The 21,272-nt window shown below is 48.5% G+C and overlaps 7 protein-coding genes across 7 annotated transcripts; 2 read left to right on the forward strand and 5 right to left on the reverse strand.

Annotated features, from left to right (window-relative positions):
- Window positions 1–662: 662 nt before the first annotated feature.
- On the reverse strand, window positions 663–1,863 carry LOC108160749 (scoloptoxin SSD43-like). The gene is made up of 3 exons (XM_017294941.2): window positions 1,648–1,863; window positions 1,201–1,586; window positions 663–1,138 (listed from the first exon to the last, which is right to left on the reverse strand). Exons 1-3 carry the CDS (start codon window positions 1,834–1,836, stop codon window positions 763–765), a joined length of 951 nt encoding a protein of 316 aa, XP_017150430.1. The 5' UTR covers window positions 1,837–1,863; the 3' UTR covers window positions 663–762.
- A 99-nt stretch (window positions 1,864–1,962) lies between these two features.
- LOC108158031 lies at window positions 1,963–3,463 on the reverse strand. Its single transcript, XM_033391367.1, has 3 exons — window positions 2,985–3,463; window positions 2,532–2,923; window positions 1,963–2,470 (listed from the first exon to the last, which is right to left on the reverse strand). Exons 1-3 carry the CDS (start codon window positions 3,396–3,398, stop codon window positions 1,999–2,001), a joined length of 1,278 nt encoding a protein of 425 aa, XP_033247258.1. The 5' UTR covers window positions 3,399–3,463; the 3' UTR covers window positions 1,963–1,998.
- A 93-nt stretch (window positions 3,464–3,556) lies between these two features.
- Window positions 3,557–4,240, forward strand: LOC117187831 (antigen 5 like allergen Cul n 1-like). Its single transcript, XM_033390699.1, has one exon. The coding sequence runs from the start codon at window positions 3,557–3,559 to the stop codon at window positions 4,238–4,240; it is 684 nt and encodes a 227-aa protein (XP_033246590.1).
- A 192-nt stretch (window positions 4,241–4,432) lies between these two features.
- On the reverse strand, window positions 4,433–6,063 carry LOC108160748 (leucine-rich repeat neuronal protein 2). Its single transcript, XM_017294940.2, has one exon. The coding sequence runs from the start codon at window positions 5,950–5,952 to the stop codon at window positions 4,531–4,533; it is 1,422 nt and encodes a 473-aa protein (XP_017150429.1). The 5' UTR covers window positions 5,953–6,063; the 3' UTR covers window positions 4,433–4,530.
- A 12,522-nt stretch (window positions 6,064–18,585) lies between these two features.
- On the forward strand, window positions 18,586–19,663 carry LOC108158798 (protein crossbronx). Its single transcript, XM_017291485.2, has 4 exons — window positions 18,586–18,758; window positions 18,812–18,876; window positions 18,931–19,034; window positions 19,089–19,663. The coding sequence occupies exons 1-4, from the start codon at window positions 18,673–18,675 to the stop codon at window positions 19,566–19,568; spliced, it is 735 nt and encodes a 244-aa protein (XP_017146974.1). The 5' UTR covers window positions 18,586–18,672; the 3' UTR covers window positions 19,569–19,663.
- Window positions 19,579–20,397, reverse strand: LOC108158799 (UPF0598 protein CG30010). Its single transcript, XM_017291486.2, has 2 exons — window positions 20,232–20,397; window positions 19,579–20,175 (listed from the first exon to the last, which is right to left on the reverse strand). Exons 1-2 carry the CDS (start codon window positions 20,376–20,378, stop codon window positions 19,669–19,671), a joined length of 654 nt encoding a protein of 217 aa, XP_017146975.1. The 5' UTR covers window positions 20,379–20,397; the 3' UTR covers window positions 19,579–19,668.
- LOC117188163 (DNA-binding protein SMUBP-2-like) lies at window positions 20,388–21,186 on the reverse strand. Its single transcript, XM_033391601.1, has 2 exons — window positions 21,024–21,186; window positions 20,388–20,965 (listed from the first exon to the last, which is right to left on the reverse strand). Exons 1-2 carry the CDS (start codon window positions 21,028–21,030, stop codon window positions 20,490–20,492), a joined length of 483 nt encoding a protein of 160 aa, XP_033247492.1. The 5' UTR covers window positions 21,031–21,186; the 3' UTR covers window positions 20,388–20,489.
- Window positions 21,187–21,272: the final 86 nt, after the last annotated feature.

Below are 21,272 nucleotides of genomic sequence, written 5' to 3' on the forward strand. Positions count from 1 at the left end.
ATGGGAATAGTTTCCCAATTAAATTCGGCGAAACCTTGGCATAATCCAAAAACAAAACAAAGGTAGCTGGACAAAGAGACGTCCAATTGGCATTTAATTAATGCTCGAGGCATCTTTATCCCCCTCATTCGATGCCGGATATCGGGTCAGGCCTAATAATTTGTCCCCTTGTGGCTGGTGTCGAACGAGTCAGAGAAATATTTATTTATGCGAATTCCATGGGGCAAGCTCGTAAATCTCTTGCCCCCTTCGCGACTGCAGATGCATGGCCGAGTATTTATGGCAGCGACTATTACACACTTTATTATTATTATTAATATCGGTCCCCGTTCGCGTACAATTGAGTGGAGCACGGCTGCCAGTGCCATAAATTGCGTTTATCCCTCGGACGTGAACGGGAACTGGGGGGGGACATCGACACAGGGCATCCACGTGGCGGATCGCTGACGGATTTTAATTGAATTCAAGCCGCAACAGAGTGTGGAATAAATCAATTCGATGCGCGGCGTGGAATGCGAAAATATCCACGGATTGTATTGTCTAAGCAAATCGATAAATGAGGGCAGAAAATGGCAATTTCATTTCAATTAAAACAGGAGTGCAGCATTCTTCCAACTGTTGGCAGCTGGACCCATCGATTGAATAAACTGATGGAAACCACCTTTGACACTGTACTATTCAACCGTTTATTGGCACAATCGATGCTTGAAAATCGCGTTGCATGTCCTGTGCATATTTATGTGAGGGAACAGCTGCGTTGCATCATCCCCTACCCTGCCATAAATTCTCAGGAGGCGTGGGTTTTTGATTCAGATTTGCATTCAAAAGGTTATCGTAGTCCACGCCTATGAGTTTTGCATCTGGCGTTCGCTGGCTGCCCATGGGGGCATCGTCGTCGCAGCTCCTGACCCGTTCGAAGCCGCTGCAGAGATTCTTGAAATCCTGATCGGACCCGCAGGTACAATCCTCGGCCGGGATGCGCGCTATCTTGTAGGCGGGTAACTTCTTCTTATACGAACAGCTGTAGGCGCAGACCAGGGTCTGGTAGTTGTAGCTGAAGTGCTTTGCACTGAAAATGGCACACCCAACGCGATCGGCCAGGCCCGAAACAAGCTGCAGGAAGTGTCCTATCTCCTGGCTGAAAGATCAGAATCAGTATCCAGCACAGACACTCCCACAGAACTCCCACACCACACTCACCCGCCGGGTGACGTGCCCGATATCATGCTCTGGGTATTCGCGTACTGGTACTGCTCGTACCAGGCCTTCAGCTGGGCCCGGACAATCTTGGTGGGGTCCTGGGCGCTGGGAAACTTGTTGTAGGCCATATTGTAGCCGGTCCCTGCATACTCCAGTGTGGTATGGCATTTGTGGACCGACCCAATGGAACAGCGATAGGCAGCGAATCGGGCCACCTCGGCCAGTTCTTCGTGCCACTGCATCTTGAGCATGCGGCCGGAGGGGGGCAGGCCGTGGAGCTTGCCCCTGGCCACGATGTTGCGGTAGATGTTGTGCTGCTTCACAATAAAGTTTCGCATATTCTGCGATACGTTGAACATGCTCCCAACGCAGCCCTCTATAAATTGCTGCAGAAAGGATACCGCGGATACTTGGGAGGCACTCCAGCACGAAGCAGATGAGTCTTACCTTATTGCTGTGGCAGCCAATGTGCTCTGCGCCTCCACAAGAGGGCAGAGCGCAGTAGTCCGACTTTGTTTTGCTCGGAGACTTTGCCCGGCTACAGTACTTCGGCTTCTTCTGGGCACGGACCTCATTGAGGGCAGATAAAAGCAGCAGTCCGGCTGCGTACCACAGGATGGAACTGCAGATCTTCATATTCGGATCGATACTAACTGGAACGAACCGATGAACGTGCTAAGAAATACGAGTAATTTCAGCTAGTTCTTAAGCCCCATCGAATCCGATTCGATTCGTTTCGATGGCGTCAATCAGGCCTGAAGGTTCAAACTTTGTATTCTTTATTTGATTTGTCTGTCTTTAAGGATACCTCGCTGGAGTCCTGAACAGCTGGTGCTTCTTTACTGTTGTCTGATTCAGTTTAGTCCTTTTCTTTGCTCTCTGTTCCAACACCTGACGGTAGGTAGCCTTCCTGGATCTGGCCCCGGGCTTGGATTGCAATGCGAATTTCCTGTACCGAGCGGCTATACCCTCGTCGAGAGTGTAGTCCTCTGAAGCGCTCTTTGGATCTGTTAGGTCACAGCAGTCGGACTCGTCGCACATGAGATGCTCGCTCTCGGAGCACAGGGACTGGTAGGCGTGGTTGACGCCAAAGCGACAGTGTTGTCCTGGGTAGTCGCCCGTGGGGTAGATGGGAAGGCAGTCGTGGTAACAGCTGTAGATGCACTTCGTCATGTGGTAGGTCCAGCCATCTTTTTTATACAGCGCCATGGCACAGCCCAAGGCCTCGACTGAGGCTGTGATCATCTGCAGGTAGTGTCCCACATCCTGTCTGGAGCTCAAACGGTCAGAGAGGAGGGGGACGGACGGGTTTTTGAAGGCATCACACTCACTTGGTCAGATTGTTGCCACCCAGAATGGTGGTTAGATCCACGTATATATATTCGTCCTTCCAGGCCCTCAGCTGGGATCGAAGCACCTTCAGATGGTCCTGATCGCCGCGGAACTTGCTGTAGGCCTCGTTCTGTCCCGGCATCTGGTACGAGGGCGACCCGAAACAGGTGTGTCGCTCCAGCTGACACTTCATCACACTGAGCTCTGCCAGCCAGGCCAGTCGCTCGTCCCAGCGGACGGTTAGGGTGCGTCGCGATGGAGGCAATTTGCGGAAGGTGCCACGCGCCACCTGATTCCGGGCCACGTTGTGCTCCCTGACGATGAAGCGGGCCAGGGAGTTGTCAATCCTCAGCAGCCTTGCGCCCGGCGGACACTTTGCGCTGTCGAATGCCTGACAAGGATTCGGGGATATCAAGGGAGGACAATTCATGGGTCTGCAGACTGCCACTCACCCGTGAATGTTTGCAGGCCAGGTGGGGTCCCGTGCCGGCAACGCAGACATCCTCTCCGCAGTAGTCGAAGACTTTCTCATTCTTCGCGGAAACGCAGCAACGACAGAGACAGAGACAGACACAGATCGAGATCCAAAGACAGAGAACTCTGCGGGCTAGCCACGTCCCATCCATGGTAACTGATGGCTGACGGACTGTGACATGTTTCCCGCCGCATTCCATGTCGTTTTCGACCATGGAAATCGCCATTTTCTGCAGGTGGCGTGTCGGGGTAAACAAATTGCGACTGCAATTGCCTTCGCTCGTCAATCTGACAGCATGTTTCGTGTGTCGCACATCTACGTTGGGGTCCTTGCCCTCGTCCTTTTCTGCCTGCTCTCCAGCGGCCATGGCTGGGACTACTGCCAGGAGCATTGGTGCTCTCGCCCAGCCCTGCAGCACGTGGCCTGCAACAACAACGGCGTACGTGGATGTCTTTCTGGCCCCCCTCGAGTCGCACCCAACTCTAGCGCTCTCTCTTTTTTTCGCAGAGCCTTGGAGCGAAGTGCAAGAGCGGCGCCAGGCTGATACCAATGAGTGCGGATATGCAGCAGTTCATCGTCCGCCAGGTGAACCTCTACCGCAATCAGGTGGCCTCCGGCGCATTTAGAAAATGGCCGCCCGCCGAGCGCATGGCCACCGTCCAGTGGGACCCTGAGCTGGCAAAATTGGCAGAGTTTGCGGTCAAGCAGTGCCACCTTGCCACCGACAACTGCCGCAACACCAGACGCTTCAAGCACGTAGGCCAGATCGTGGGACACGTCATCTTCAGCGCCAATCGCTTCAGCCAACGCCAGCTGATCGGCCACAAGATCTACAATTGGTTCAATCAGTACAAGAAGGCAACAGCAGGGCTCGGGCTGGGACTCCGCAAGGACATCACCAGCTTCCGCCAGCTGATCCAGGAGCGTGCCACCCACATGGGCTGTGGCGTTCTCCAGCAGCAGCGCCACCGCTGGCAACAGCAGTTCATTGTCTGCAACTTCGCGCGGGAGAATGTGCACCACGAGCCAGCCTATGCCATCGGCCACAAGGCGGCTGCCGGCTGCCAAAAGGGCACCAATCCCCAGTTCCCCAATCTGTGCGCCGTGGAGGAGCCCTTTGATGTGAACGCCGTGGATCGTTATGTCCCAAAGCCGACGCTTCTCATCAAAATGAAGTACAGTGAGGACGGCATGGAATCAATTGCAGCCAAGTCCAGGCCCAAGCGTGCTTAAACATTTGACTGACGTTCTATTAGAGGATTCTCACTCAAATACACACACGTGAATACCCATGCGGGGTAATCTATTTCCGACTCTTTAATCGATAAGGGGTCCAAGTCCATTCAAGAGCGTGACTAAACACCCAACCACAGAACCTGTTCTTCCCTCGATTTGGGTATAGATCACTTCTTGGGTGGTGGGGTCTTTGGATTCACTTAAATATTGAATTGTTTATTGGGTTATATACAAAAACAGTCACAGAAAAGTTAATAGGAAACCTCAAAGTCATCAAGTCTCCACATCTAGCTCAGGTTCTCCTGGCGATTGGGTTCGATGGTGACGCGGGCATAGGGACTGCCAGCCCCGACCTTCCGCCGCATGGTGACGCCTTGATGCGGTCGCAGACCCATCACAATCAGGTAGATGCCCACGGCGCTCAAGGCGATTAGGGTGAGCACGACCAGCCCGTAGGCCCAGCGCGGCCAGGTGTCGCAGCTGAAGGCGTCGTGGCGGGCCGAGGACAGAAGCATGCCGCGGATGCGCGACGGCTTGAGGCAGCGTCCGCCCGTCTCAATCCAGAGCTTCTTTAGCCAGACCAACTCGCAGTCGCAGTGAAGCGGCACACCGTTGAGATCCAGCTCGGTAAGCTTTGCAAAAACCGGCGAAAGCGAGGAATTAAAAGAGCGCAGAAGAGTCCCACGAAATGACATCGTACGGAGGGAGGGGACCTTTGGCAGCGGACCGAAGGCGTCACCGTCGAAGTGGCTCAGGCGCCGGCTGTTCTGAAAGCTAATCGACTCCAGCTGCTCGAGGGGAACCAGAGCATGGGCGGCCACTCCCTGCAGCAGGGACATGTCCTCCACAAACAGCTGCCGGACTTGGGTGAGATTGGCCGTATCCTCGGGCAGCAGCTGCTCCAGCAGATTGTCGCTGATGTCGAAGTGGAGCAGCGTCTGCGGCAGCTGGCCGGGCACGCGCTGGAAGAGATTGCGCCTCAGGGAGAGCTCCTTGAGGGGAGCCCCTGACGGTAATCGGAGCTCATTCAGATTGCAGGCATCGAGGCGGAGAGTTGTCAGCTTCCAGTTGATCCCCATGTCCGTGTACAGATCTCCACTCTGCAGCTGCGCGGTCTCGTTGAGCTTCCGGTTCCAGGAGAGGTCCAGCGAGGTGAGCACCAGCAGGGGGGCAAACAGCTGTGCTGGCACCGAATGCAGGTTGTTGTGCGCCAGATCGAGCACCTGCAGATGGGGCAGACCGGCGAAGGTCTGCGCCTCCACCTGGGAAATGCTGTTCCAGCCCAGGTACAGCTCCCGCAGGCTGATCAGCTTGGCGAAGTTGTTGCCACTCAGTCGGCTGATGTTGTTGTGCATCAGGTTGAGCTGGTGGAGGCTGTCGCTGCTGAAGACTGGCGCCTGGTCGAGGGCGTTCCACGAGAGGTTCAGCGTGTCTATGTAGAGTGGCAGCACCTCTGAGAGATCCGCTGTGCGGTACTCCTTGTAGCTGCAGTCGATGCGCAGGGCTCTCATGCCCCAGGGCGCGGCACTCACATTGTTGCACTCGCAGGAGAGCCGCGAGTCCCGCTTCGACTCTGGGTAGCAGAAACGATCCACTGCATCGGCGTCGATGTTCTCCGCCCCACAGACGGCCACCAGTACCACCAGCAGCAGGAAAAAGGCCACCCTTGCTCTGCTTCTACACGTATTTCTGACTGCGATTCTCCCCATGATGAAGGTTCTTGGCACACTGAACGCACTGAACGATTAATGCTCTAGAGCTTCCAGTTCCCTTGCGACACCCACTTCCATATCTTATCTTCAGGGGGGAAAAGCTCGCTGAGTAAATTCGTTCGATTTTCCCATAAATTGCCGAGTATTTCTGTCGTGCACCTACCTCTCGAGTTAGTCACTGAAATTCATTTGGGTATCGTAGTAAACAGGAAAAATTGCCGGGGCGAGGAAAGAGCTGCAAAGGCATTTGAATCTTTGATAAGATAAGCAGAGCTTTACCCCTTTATCGTACTCTCTCTCTCTCTCTGTCTTGAACCACGTCGCATTTGTTTCATTTGAAGCTTTTTGTTATCTCCTGCTATCTGTTTCATTAATCATTTCCAGCTCTCATGCGTGGGAGTTAGGTCTGTGACACAGATCCACAATATTGATGGATTTATAAAACCCTCATTTCACACACAGAAAAGTGGTCCCCCACTCTCCAGCCGTTATGTTCTCCGAGAACAGAACAGAGCACACATTTCATTTGAAAGTCTTTTCGGCAAAAGTCACGCCTAATCCCGGACAGACGCAGATGGCGGAGTCTTAGTCGTATCTAGCTCATTGCATCCCAGGCTCAAGGCTCAAGGCACCAGTCTACAGTCTCAAGTCTCAAGTTCAAATTGTAATTACGCTCAATGGCATTGGATGGGATTTGGCATGAGTCCTGGATGTGTTCAGCGGATGTATTGTAAAGTTGAGTGTTGTGGTTCTTGTACCCTGCCATGGGCTGTGTCGAAGGTTAAAGCGTCTTTCGAGCTCCTTCAAATATTCCAACTGTTACAATTAGGTTTTGTATATAGAATATATGCTACAACCCTCCTGCTCCTTCTTTAACGACACCAGCAGAGTATTTTCGTGCCGCTACACTCCATTGTTGGTTCTTTTCCTACATTTTTCGATTGCTTCGACTATTCTGACAATCGTCTGGGTCTTTGGCAGTACTTTCCGTCGTGTGAATGGCGAATTGATGAGGCTTACATAACTCCACACACTCGAAAGGCACGCACACACACACACTGGCATAGATATTTGCATAAATTAAAGACTTTCAAGTCGAACAACTCGAACCGCTTTCCTTTTTGACTTTCCTGTTATAGAGTGAGGTGGGGGGGAAGGGCAAGGGCGGGCGACCAACACATGTAAAGCATTTAATGAGCTGAGGAGCCTGCAGCTCTGCGCGTGTGTGTGTGTGTGTGTGTAATTGTATTGAATGTATGCCAGGCACATGTTCATGTATGTGTTTTGGGGTTCGTTTCCAGCCCTCAAGTCATTATTACCAGCAAAAATGTATTTTTAACTAAAAACTCATTAATTACATTGAGAAGGGGCTGAGCAGTGCGTGTGTTGTGGAATGGGGATGGCGTGTGTGTGTGTCTGGAATAATTACGCCATTACGAGCAATTTAATTAAAGCCCAATTTTCGCACATCTGCAATAATGGATAATGGAATTGTTAATTAATAGGCCAAATCAAAACCGGACCGTAGCCATCAATTCAGGTCGAAATCGGGAGGGGTTGCTGTGTAGAGGGTGGGTGTAGGTAGAGCCTGGAACGGTCAAAGGTAGAAGTGCTGAGCAATTTCCGTTTGGGGGTCAGAAATTGAAAAATAAAATCCGCTCTAAACGTGCCGAACATGGCAATCGCGGCCTGGCCTGGTCGGTTCTGTTCTGTTCAGGCGGCCATGGGGCCTCTCGGTGGCAGAATATTTATGAAAATTTTAATATTAAATTGTTTTCTGATGCGCTGCGTGGCGGATGGAGAGGGAGTGCGAGTCCGAGTGCTGGCAATCAATGGCGGAAAATGGAATTTCCCACTGCTGAACATGCAATCATTAAAAGCGCTTGATTATCCGCAGGCAGGCAGGCAGGCAGGTCAGGATGGCATTGTCCCTCATCGTCTGTATCCTGCAATTGACTTTAATGATGTCCTCCCTCCATCAGTCCCCCAGGACTAACATCCGACTGTCACAGCAAACTGTCATACTCTGTGGATGTGTGGCTGCTCGGGGTGTTGGGTGGTCTGTTTGCTCGTATGACAGTTTATGGCGCCCTAATTGAATCGCTTGTCATCCATTTGTCTAATAATGGCGCATTAATTTGGTATGATGCTAAATGCGTCCAGGCTGCAGTTTCCGCTTCCGGGCAATCATCCAAGATGGAGAGGATCCTCCTCCTTAGCCTGATTATGAGTGGATGTGCTAGGAGCGGTGAGCCATGCGGCATGCAGAAGTGGTGGGCACGTTCTGTATGCTAAGCATTTCAGTCATGCTCTTTTAACTCGGGGCCACACCGCCACAAAGTATGCAACAAAAGCATGCAGCAGACACGCGCACACACACACACACACACACACACACACACAACGCATCCACACACACACATCTAATTGCCTTTGAAAACGTTTCAGTCACGCAATTTAAAGCTCGTTATTTAAGCAGGCATGGCATCGGCCGAATCCATTAGTTGGGCTTGAAGGGCTCACATTAACTTGGCTCAGACACACACACACACACACACATGCAATTACTCCTGTGGTTACCATTTGGGCTCGCCCTCATTCCGTTATCCTCTTTGCTGCGCTCAATTAAATCGACAAATTTAAAGAAAATTATTGTCTCTAATGGGCAGACGTGCCCACAGAATGCGACCTTCGACCGCAGCACCCCCCTGGCTGTAGGGGATGCCCAATGCTGTGTATAGATCCCACTGATAACAGTTGAATAATGAACAAATAATGGCTGGAAACCATCTTGTCTGCTCAGATATTAAGTATACGCAGGAGACCACAGCGGGGAAGGAGATGGGGAGAATGACAAAGCAAACGAACAATGGAGAGCACATAGAACAAAGGAAAACTAATCAAATTACTAGTGAAACCATACGCATTGTAGTATAAAGGGATGCCTGCTAATATTAGTATTCAATAAATGTTGCTATCCCTTCTGGCCTTCTTTTGTTTCGACAACAACCCCTGTTGCCCTATTAAGGCCAGATGCAAAATTTTAAGTTCCAGTTTTGAATAATCATTTTCAAACTGTTCAAATTTCAGGCTTTTTGCCTGCAAATTGGAACTCTTTCACATGAGACAAGCCATCTCCCAGGCAGCAGACATTGTCGTTTCACTCGCAGCATGTGTTGGCCAGGCCAACAAGCGACTTGGTAGTCATACGGAGTGTTTGCTTTTCTTCTTTCATTCCCATTTTTTTGCCCAAGTGTTGGTTACATGTTTTGTTGGTTTTAGAGAAGGACAATGGCATCTGCTGGTGTTCGGTTTCGGTCCTTACTGCTGCCAGTCCAATTTGATTTGTTTGCTGCGGATACATTGTTGTACATTGCTCTATGGCTGCACTAATTAATTTGATACCCTCTGTGCTCCCAATGGGTCAAAGCCAATAACTCGGTCAGATAATATTGCACTGCGATGCATTGATTGAAACTCAATTTGGGCTTCGAGGCCATAAATGTCGGTTTTAGGTGCATATCCCGCCTCAGAAGCTATCGGGCTGTCAATCCTGGTTAGCCGTAGGTACTGCTTCAGCCAGAAAGCTGAAGATTTATTGCCTGTTGCCAAAAGCCCACAAAATTAATGTACTTCACAGTTGGGTTTAGCTGGGGTTCGACATCGACAGCGACATCGAGAGCGACGTTCCTCTGTGCGGAGAAAGGAGAGTGTAGAACGGAGAGTGTACTGTTGTCCTTAATGAAGTTGTTAATGCGAGTCTGGTGCTGTCCTGTCCCGGCTCGTTCCATCCTGCCCCATATGTGGCATGTACTTTGCCAGCATTCCGCAAAATACACACGAAAATCTAATAAGACGCTTATGTCTGCTGTCGTTTCGGCTGCCGTTTCACACCCTTTCCGCCCCCACATTTCCCAGCATAAGCCATTAGCCAGCACCGACAGAACACACCGTGGAGTAGCTGGGACAGTCATCTTGTCTGTGCCTTAGCTTGTTTCTTTGTAATTTTATTACCCAGCTTTTTTATGGTCAGTCTCTTGAAGGAAGCCCCCACTAGTTCTTCATCTTTTGCCTGGCCAGCATTTATTTTTATGTCCTCCACTTGATTGGATCGTAAAGCTTAGTTTCTGGGCAATACCACTCGGATGGGACCCAATCATAATCGAGAACCGAAAAAGAGTTCAGCTTGAATCTCTTAACTGAAGTCATTAATTGTCCGTTCTGGCCAGGTCGCAGAGGCCCTCTAGAACGGGAAAATTAAATTACTGTCCGGCAGAAAAAGTGTACTGAGGACACTCTTTATGCCCCTGTCTGCAGCTCTTTGTTTCGGAAGCAGCAGCAGCAGCAGAAGAAGAGGGACACGAAACGAAAGCCAGACAAACTGCAGCAGCTCGTGCAAATAAATGAATTTTTCATTTATGTATTCTGTGGAGCGAGTGTTGGCAAAGGGAGGCTGGGGTGGATCGCGGCACGCATTGAGAGCTTGCTTAATTAGATGAAGTGAAAGCGGGCGCCACGAAACAATCGCAACTGTCATCCTGGGCCTGGGAAGTGGGTCAACGGCTGCCAAGCCAGCCCCTGGCTGTGGGCCATGTCCATGTCCTGGCATATTTTAAGAGCGACACAATATAAAGGCAGGAGGGAAGAGGAGCGGCCTGCATCAGGCAATAAGTGCAGTCTAATTTGATTACATGCTCAAAATCTGAAGTCCTCCAGATAACAAAAGATGCAGCACCAGCCCCAGCGACAGCCCCAGCCCCAGCGACAGCCAGAGCTGAAGGAAGCTGAGGTACCCCGTGTGGCGCCTCATACGCGTGCACGCAGGAGGCGAAGGATGTGTGTAATTGACAGCGCAAAGCACACTTGACAGACCCTCTCTTATTCACACTAGTACACTGGCGCACACACACGAGCACGCCCCCCCCCCTCCCATGTAGACATGACCCTGGGAAGTAGGCAACACTTGTCGGTGGGCGGCCTGGCACTCTCGAACCTCTGAGAGATTTGTGTTTACGGGTAAAATGAATATTAAGCATCCGCCTCGTATGAAAAGATTTTCGTAATTTAATTGAAACGTCGACATCGATTGCATGGGGGCATTAATTATATTACAAGGAAGGCGGATGGTGGATGTTGGGAGGGCGGAGCATCCCAAGGCAATTTTCGATAATTGAAATTTTATGTCCACCGAGGACTTCATAAAATTGCACATAAAGCAGCACCCAGAACTGTCAATAAAACTGACATCCAGTCGGGGGCTAGGAGCATTTGTCCTGATTATTTATGTAACGGCATTCCGTTCGGGCCACCAGATTTTGTGTGCCTCCTCGGCAGGCTTTGTGTCTGCCTAAATAATGTTTAATGCACAAGCCAGATAGATACGCTCTTAAGATACATCACATATGCTCAAGTTCAAGAGCCAAGGACACGCCTGCAGGACACATTTAGCCTGGTTCATTGACTGGCAACTACAGAGGGCGGTGGCGGAGGAGGAGTAGTAGAGCGGCTGGGAAGATGAAAGACATTATGGCAGGTGAATTTATGCAGCAGTTATTGCTGTTCTACCTCCTGTTGATATAGAAACGGGCACGTCATAAATATTTTTATGTTCCACTCCCGCTTTGCTCAGCTTTTACTGCATTTGACAGATCTTCTCCACCTGTGTTGCCTCCTAAACAAAAGCCCCTCCCCACTACACCCGTACATATAAATCCTCTCACATACAGACGTATCTAACAAGTTTTCAAATTGCCAAAAAAAAAAAATAAAACCAAACCAAACCAAAGCAAAAAAAAGAGATATATTTTTTATTTTTATGATGCATTTAAAACTTCTTGATTTTAGCAAGGAGAGAGGGAGAGGGAGAACCACATCAGATGTAGGAATATGTAACTTATTTAATTTCCTCCGACCCGACCAATGCCAAAACGCCCCCAAAAGTTCATTTAAAGTTTTGTTGCAGCCATAAATTCTAGGCCCAAACCTAAAATATAAACATCTAAAGCCGTGTGAGTGTGTGTGTGTGTGTGAGTGTGTGTGTAGGTATCCAACAAAAAAAGTTAGATATGGTCGTAAATCTAGCATTTGTCAGTCTCCTCCGACCAGAAGCTCTGACGCCAGCCACAGCACTGAAAGAAATGTACGAGTATGTAGACATCGGAACATAAATATGTATACAGGAGTTTATAGAAGAAATACAAGACCTAAGTCGATCTTCGTAAACTTCATTTAATCAGCTTCTTTCACGTTATTTTCTCCAAGTGTAGGCCGGGAAACGTGCATCTCTGCCGTCCTCTAATTGGCCTTTTTATGCACACTGGCACACTCGACATCATTTCCATTTCCAGGGCCATTTCCGTGCCAAAGCAGTTTATCACTCCAACTATGCGCATTCGGGGGGTTCCTCGAGCCTCTGCCTCTCTGCACCACCACCACCCAGATCCAGCTCCTGGTGCATTGCGATTCAATATTACGTGTAGTATTCAAGCTACAGTCTGCTTTCTGGGTCTAGCGATTGCCGCGGGGCTAACGAAGCTCTTCACGTGTCTTTTACCCCTGCTGCTACCTCTGTCTCGCACTCAAAAAGTGCGCAATCAAAAGAACATTCAGGCGTCCAGATTTCCCGCTTTTCCAACTGCAACAAAGTGCTAATCTAGAGGAGGGTAGTGCATACCATCCCATCCCATTCCATGCCTTCTTCCCCGCCTAATCGCCATGTGCGGCAGGCTTAACTTGTCAGCTTTGAGTGTCAGCGTTGAGCCTCGTTTAGCCTTTGAGTGGTGGAGACGTCGTGGGGGACAGAGGGGGCAGGGGACAGAGCCGAAGGCAAAGGACTATGCTTCAGTGCCTCCTCCGTGTGCTTTGGTGCGTAACACGGATGACATGTTATTAGTTTCATCAGCGAAATGGTTGCGAAACTTTTTCCCCGTTGCCATTGCCATTCAATTAATTGTGACCCAAGGCGGGCATCCTGCCGTTCTGCGGATATTCCAGCAAACCGGAAAATGGTGAGTGATCCAAGGGGATTCAGATCAGAGGAGCCTTCGCTATGGTCTGATCCAGCTGTCCTGAGGCTTATTAGAGTGGACTCAGGCGGATTAATCGTTGGCGGATGGCTCCTTTTTGTACTCGCAGGATTTCTAATCGCGATGGCAGTTCGATTAATGTGGTAATTCATCGATTTAATTTGCAATCAAAAAAGCAGATTCCTTTCTCATGGCTCTCTTGGCAGTGCTTTAGGGCCTGGCTTAGGGCCTTCTGTTTTGAGTATTCATAAAACTGGGTTGACTCTTCGATAAATCGATTAATTAGAGAGCTGTCATCAAAAAGGGCTTCTTCCTCCGCTCCCTTCAAGCCGTGTGCATATAGAGATTCCTCAGGCAAGCCAAGCACAATTGAACAATAATGGAACAGCCTCATTAAATGCTCTCACCAATGGCACCCACAGCAACAAAGACAAGGACAACGACAGCAAACAGGATCGTAAGTTAAAAGAAAGGTCGAACTTTGCTTTTCCCCTCTCTCTGCCTCTGCCTCTGCTTTGCTGTGCTTGTTTAGAGCTGCTTTCGCCTTCATTGTTCGACAATAAAAAGCTGTTGTTCATTTTTATGGAGTAACGCCTTGTGCCTCCATGTCCCTGCTGCCTGGCTCGCTAACAGCCTGGATGGAGCTAAGACGGGCCTGCCCAGACGTCGTCATTGTCCTTGCCGCCATTGTCGCCAGCCATTATTGTGAGACGACACAGGAACCAGGGGGGAAACAACAAGAAGGCACTTGCCTTATAGTTATAGCCGCCACTGAAGGATGGAGTATACATGAGGCCAACACGAGTGTGAGAGTGGGGTGCGCGTGGGTGCGGCGTTGGGGCGGGGGTCTTGGTGGGGTGACGCACATAATGAGTCTGCGTGGCAAGTAGAAAAGTTTATAAATATGATGGAATAATTAAAACTTGGCGCCAATTTGGGGGCGTTCCCCAAGTCAGAGGTGGCCAAAAGGCTGTTTGCTGTGGCTGCCTTGCCCTTTGGGAGGTCTTTTCAGTCAGCCACAAATTTTTTTGCCATGTTCTGCGGGTCTCCTGGTTGCGGGGTATGCGGATGGGATGTGAGATGTGAGAATTTGTATGCTTTATGTTTTGCAGATGCTTAGGAAAGTTTTTGTTTTGTTTGGCTTTGCTTTTCCTGAACTTTGTTTCGCCTACCTTTTTTCCTAACCCCATCGTTAGGCCCGCTGCCGGCCCAGCGCCCGTCCTCAACGCTTCCTTGGGTGCTTCTTCTTGCTCTGTTAATTATGCAACATTAATTAAGACCTGATGTGAGCATAGAGGCTTTAAGCAGGTCACAACGTCACAGTGAGACGCTTTAAAGACACTCTCTACGCTCGAGCGTCAAGTGTGGGTTCCCATTTTCCGTTTCCCATTTCCCATTCCGCTCCCGCACCTCGCATTGCATCTCAACGCTTCAGGGTCCATTCAAAGCACACCAGGAGCAGGAACCATAATTATGTGCACATTTATCAAAGCCAGGCCACGTCTCCGTCTCCGTCTCCGAATCCGTATCTGTCTCCGAGCCAGCCACTCAGCAAAGTTTATTTGCAGCTAACAGGGACCCCGGATCCCGACTCCGACCTCGACTCAGACAGGGACATGCGGAAATGCGCTCCGCTTGGCATTTGGTTCAATGAACCTCCGTGACAGCAGGAGCATACCCGGCTGCAATCGCCAGCAGATGAATCTGCCCGTCCACTGAAACTTTAAGTTTTCCCATCCCCAAGAACCGTACATACATACATATACGAGTATCCAAAGCCATCGTATCCTTCGGCTCCATACTCACTTTGGGCAATAAAAACGTAAAAAAGTTTAGCTCCGACTCCCCAGCAAAGAGTTACGAGTTTGGGCAACGTGAAACATATTTTGCACTCGTCGGACTCTGTAACACATGTTGGCTCAGTTCATTTAATGGGCGCCAAGGTGAGCCCAGCTTACCCCTCCCCGCTCCACCCCATTCAGGAATGCTGGCTGGAATGGATTCCAGAATGCCAAAGGAGAGCCACAGAGCGAAGCTCTTCAATTTGTTTGAATTTGTTTCTTGAAGCGAAGTGAAAAAGTTTACAAAAATAATCTCGAGAAAGAACACGAGGTAAGCTGCCCAGAACTTGTCTCCTGGCTCGTGTTGTGCTGTCCTGTTTGTGCAGGTGTTGGCTAGAACTAGTATGCTGTAAATCCTTTTCCCTTAAATGTTGTGGCTCTTTCTCGTGTGACAGGCCCAGACGTGTCATGATGAATGAGGGAGGCATATTTTCTATGTGCCTGTCATCCCTTTGGCCTTTGAATAAATGCAACCCACTGCCAGGGCTGTGCTTAGGCTTGTGTTCGGGCTGACATGGCCAAGACATGTCAATTTCCAGGCTGATGCATCCCACACGAGCAACACCCAAGGCGAAACAAAGCAACAAAAAGGTGAATAAGGAAAATAAAACGGCAAACGAATTGCGCTGCTGAAAAGCCAAAGATTTTCATCCAATTTGCAAAAGTGGCGCCTCGCATTCGGAATACGCATACGGACACACGCATACGCAGCGTTGGCTCGTCGATGCGGCACCTGAGTGCTACACTGGCAGGAATAGTTGCAACATGAATTGCTCACAGACCATATGGAGGCTTTCACCATTTCCCCCAGTGCCGGGCGGGCACGGAGGATGAGGTACGTGCCTGCTGCCAAGTCAAACATTACAACATTACGCGCTTTCCAATTCACCTGTGAAAATCATTTTCTTCGTCGAATCGAAAAACAAAGTCAGAGTCGAAGCCAGAGACGGGACGGCACGGCAACGTGCGGAATTTTTTGTCGAATTCGGCTTGTCAAATGTTGAAGGAGACGTGACAAGCATTAGCTACAGCTACAGCTACAACCTGTGCCACGATAATGTCGATGTCGCCGTTGACGCCTGCCTGCAGGTCCTTCAGGTCCCCGTCCACGGCTCGGCGAAAGGTGAATTCCGGGGCTCTCCTGTTCTGCCGTGTAGTTTGGCATATCATTTCGTCGCCAATTTGAAAATCGTTGATATGCATGCGAAGCAGCCGACCTCAAGAGGTGTAAACAGAGGGCAGATGTGGCCGGGGCCGGGCCGGGGCCGGGCCGGGGCAGGAGGCGGTGACGGTGACGCTAGCGGTCGTGTGGGGCGGGGCAAATCAAATTGGTTAGCGGGGAGATCTCACGTACAGCTTATGTATATATATGTATATTGTACATCTGCTCAGGTACGAATCAGTATTCCGAACCACCGAAAGTTTGCTCCTCCACAAAGTGCTTTTTGATGTTTTCGCCCCGGCAGACTCCAGACCCCAGAGGAACCTCAACTCTTTTAGTGACTCCAACTAACGAAGTAACCATTTGACTAACTAACAAATTGATGCTAATGAAAGTCACACAGCAATATGCAAATGGAAATTGAAATTGAATATTCGAAATTAAATGCTTTTACTGGCAGTCGATTTTGTTGAATCAGGAATTACTTCAAATAAAACTACAATTGATTCGCATTTACATTTCATTGAGTAAGTTGCACAATTGGCAATGGCTTTGGCCAGGGACTGGGACTTGCCTTGCTGGAAATGCTCTAAATAAATGGCATAACATTTTCCCCATTTCCCATTCAATCGCACATGAGAGCACTTTCCATCCTCCCCAGATAGAAGATGGCTTGAGAAATCACATAAAAATACACAAAGACAGACAGACAGACAAACTCACTTGGAATGCTCGGGGCGCTTGTTGTTGGTGGCCCCAGAGAGCAAGGACAACAACAACAGTGTCTTTTTATTGCCATATATTCGAACTTATGGCAGACAATGCTGACATAAGAAAACGAAAATGTATGTACTTTATGCTCCCAAATTGTTTCTCAAATGAACAATTTTAAAATTTCCACATTCAATAAATTTACTGCGGGATGTCTACAAATTGCCAGCGGGTGTGGCTGGGGGCTGTTGAAAATGACGAAACTTTTTGTCAATTGACTCGACTTATTATTAGCATTATCACCTATTGAGCTACACACCGGGAACGCGGAGAGGAAGAATCTATCCAAATATTAGATACCCTTGAGGAACTCGAAGCTCTTTAGGGAACGTCAGCGTCTTATTAGCTACAAGTTGTACCTCTTAATGTATACCAATCGAACTCTATAGAGAACTGAACTTACTGAAAATCTATTTTGGATCTGCATATGTCGTTTTCCGATCTAACTCCTCCAAAAATTGGTTAGTCCTCCCAACCAGCTAGTGCATATGCCCCCTGGGGGTACGTAACAGTAAGCTGTAGAAAAATGCAAATGACTCCCGATGGCAGTGAAGCGCAAATGGCGTTGAAATTGAAAATCAAGATGACTTCGTCCAACATCAGAGGAGTTTGGGCTGGGATTGGGATTGGGGGCGAGACGAGAGACGCCATGAATACAGATGCAAACACAAACACACATAAAAGAGCGACTATTCAGGTGCGTGGGGGTGCGTCTAAGACATTTCGATTACATTTTGAGTGGTTCCACTCAAGTTTCCTCTGCTTTTTCTTTAAATTGCTGCATCCGCAAACTTTGGTGCCCTCATGAAATATGTAGACCGGAAATGACTGGGATGGGACTCGGGCGGTGTACACTACATGGGTAGAGGTGAATGCCGTACCACACAAAAGGTGGCGCAAATTACTGAAATATGCATGCGACTCGCCAGGCCATTATCGGGGGCTTCCTTTTCTCGGAGAAGTACCACATCCCGTTCCAGCTATGGCCATTGGAAATACGTGCCAGGAATGCCCAAAAAGATTGCCTCGACCGGACACACTGTTTGAGTATTGGCCATGGCTTTGTGAATGGCATTTCGTTCCTCTTCTTCTTGTTTGGCTTTTGTGGTTTTGAAACTGCACGCATTTGATTGCGTTATTGAAATTGACTGTGCTGGCTTCATTACTATAATGTCCTGGGCAGTATGGTCCATTCAGGTGGGTCGGTGGATAGGTCACATTGCGGTCGCTTTGGCTGGGAGTGTACGTGGAATTCAATTATAAATGCCACAAGATTCCAGCTATGGCTTGGCTTATGAATATAAATCTGCTTACTGTGTGGGAGCCCACGCTTAATTGCCATTGCCATAGGCTCAGGTGACAAGGGAGCGGGTGGCGGGCGACCCTGTTTCGTAATTATTTACTTGATGATTTTGCCTCTGGGAAAGTTAAATTGAATGAGGATTATGTGAGCTTTTTAATTAACAAAAGACGAGTAAGTGTCCTTGGCTGATCCTTAAGATTTGAAATTTGAAACTTTACCTTTCTTGGCTGCTGCTTTGATTTAAAGAGGTAGAGTGAGATATCGCGCCGTATCGATATTAACGACAACTAATCGATTCAGTGATAAGACAACCCCGAAAGTGCAGCCCTGGGCGGCCGTTTTTGTTTGATTGATTTTTCGGGGACGTCAAAGCAAAACATCAAATACTAGCTCTCAATGCAAATATAAAGTTGATAGATGAAAACATTCGCCCCGTTAAATTGCGAACGAGTAGCTGATTGAAGTCTGATTAAAATTTGTCTTAGGAAACTTTAAATCACTTTCATAAATACCACTAACACATTCATCGGCAAGGTGGCAACTCTTCACAAACATATGATTTGGCAAAACAACTTTCTTTAAACAATTTTAATTTTATTAATTTTTCGTCGCACGATGACACTCGATTTGGATGCAAATAAAAAGGATGACAAGATTTTGATAACAACCATCCAGCAGGAGTACAAAATCCTGGCTGAATAGTAAGTTCCCAATTCGGTTCCTTTACATCTCTTGTAATCATTTCCATTTCTAGCAAAATGATTGAGTCGGAGAAGTTGGGTGGAATATACACAATACCCAGCTTAGCGAACTCCTTGCGTTAGTATAACTACAAATCTTCAATATTCCCCTTATATATTTCGTTTCTTTTAGAATGGTTTGGTGTCTTCTTTGGACGCCAGGGTTTCTATTCAGAAAGCGTCTTTCGTTTCTCTCTTCTGCTGCCCGATCGTTTTCCCGATGATAAAAGTCTTCCAGTTAGTTAACCCAGATATAAAGATAAATAGATTTTACTAATCTATTCCTTTCAGACCGTAATTTTTCAGCAGAACATCTTGCATCCCCATGTGTGCCCCTACACCAACAGCCTGGACATCAGTCATGCCTTTCCAGAGTGGCGATGTGGCGAAGATCACCTCTGGCAGCTTTTCAAGTACATGCAAGCGATATTTTCAGATCCCATCGACAGTATTCGGGGTATTGAAATGGACAAAATAAAGAATCCAGAGGCTGCCGAGCTGCTACTCAGCAATCGGGAGGAGTTTGCCGCCCGCGTCCTTGAGAACATCAAGGAAAGCAAGGAGCATATCTATGACCCTCAACCAACGGAGGATCCGCACTATATAGTATTTGAAAAGTTTCAACCAGATGTGCATGGGCCGGTGTTGGAGCGAATCAAAGCAGGCAGGAATAATCAGACGGATTCCACTTTGCAACAGACGAATGGCGGCACTGCCACCGGGCTCTCATGGGTGAAGGAGGGCGAGTTCAAGCCATTGAGCATTGAATAAAAGTAAAAAGTACATTTGTATATTAGTCCTGGAACCAATAATCGTAGTTAGAATGTTGTCTCAATTATATTCCATTAAAGTTTAATGTTATACTATTTAACTATTGACATTCCTCGCTCATGGGAAAGCGTTGAGTCCCTGCAACCCAATCATTTTCCAGCTTTAGTCGTTCTCCGTGCCATTTAAAATGTGTTGGAGACGCATCTCCGGCTGGAAATTCAAAGTGTTGACTGAGCTCAATGGCCAATTTAGAGCGAACCAGGCCAATGCCACCCACTTGGGGCGTTGCTGGGTGATAAACCCGTCCATTTTTGGGGTCCATGTATAATTTGTGTGGTTCGTAGGGCAATGTTAGGACTTGTCCAGCATGGGCATAGCTAAGAACTTCCCCGTCGCCATCTGCCTTCTTCAATTGTTCGGTGAATACAAGCGGCGTGTCGTCGCAACGTATAAAGTTGCGTTCGCGTCCGCATAGCGAGATGTACGGGAAGTCGCTGAGATAACGCTGCGTTTTGTTCAGACGGACGCGGGAAAAGAAAAACTTGAGGAAATCCTTCTCCTTGAAGCAACTGGTGAAGTTTTTCATTCTAGCATCGTCCAAGAAGAGCTGATGGGTGTAAATCATAATTAATTAAATGCCAACTAATGTTTAATGCGACTTACCATTCCTTCATGATCAATGTAGTAAAAATATTCGCGTATTTTCGGCTCTGGCGTCTGACCCTGAACATAATGCAAATTACGGGTAGATAGTAGGTTAAAGTTGAAGTATTTCAGGTTTATTAAATGTCTAGGCTGTGTTTTAATCATATTTTCAAGAACTGTAAAATTTTAGAACGCGAAAACAGATGATTTCATCAGCTGTTGATGTGTATGTATGGGTGTGTATTGTGCGATGGGGAGAAACTATTAATTGTACGACTATTTTTCTTTCTTTTTGGAGCCCCCGCCGGTTGCTTTTTGCATGCGCCCAACTTGCATATCCTTCAACTTAGCATCCAGTCTCTTTTTAGCATTTTTGACATCCTCCTCGTGACGCACTGTCTTCGCCGGCTTGGGGTGCAGAAACTTCTTGCGCTCGTCCCGCTTGATTTCCTCGCCACAGCCATGAACCTCGGGCAGACCGTGCTTGAAACAGAACCGCTTCTTGCAGTGCGGACAGTCCTGGCCCATTAGGCTCGTTTTGGTCTTGCAGCGCGCATAGTCGCAGAGGTTGTCCACCTCCTTAACGGCGGTTAGCACATCGTCCAGCTTCAGATCGACCACTTGGCTCGGGATGCGCTCCAGAAGCTCTAGTGTATCATTTGTACCGTAGTCGATCCGTTTGCCAGGCTTGGCGGGCGGAAACAGAGGCGTTTCATCCGCTTTCGCCGAGGTTGAGGGGTGGTTGGGATCGGCTGTCAAGGGCAATGGTTTACAATTGAAAAACCAACGCTGTTTTAGTTTATGACTTACCAGCCATAAAGATTTATTTTATTTTTGACCAGGATTTAGCTTAAAAACATTTCGTGAAATCAGATTTGTTTTCAATTTCGTGGGTCAGCTGGTGTCCAGCTGTTGTTGTATCGATAGTCGACTAAACTCTCGAAAAAACATCGTTGTACTATCGATGGTTTCGTAAAGTAGTTGGCGGGTTCTTTTTTATGTTTCGTCCAACGTGCAAAGTAAAAAATTATAGGATTCTTCATTGTCAAGCAGGGGAAA

This window comes from Drosophila miranda, chromosome 3 (genome assembly GCF_003369915.1).
Source record: "Drosophila miranda strain MSH22 chromosome 3, D.miranda_PacBio2.1, whole genome shotgun sequence".
Taxonomy (NCBI): domain Eukaryota; kingdom Metazoa; phylum Arthropoda; class Insecta; order Diptera; family Drosophilidae; genus Drosophila; species Drosophila miranda.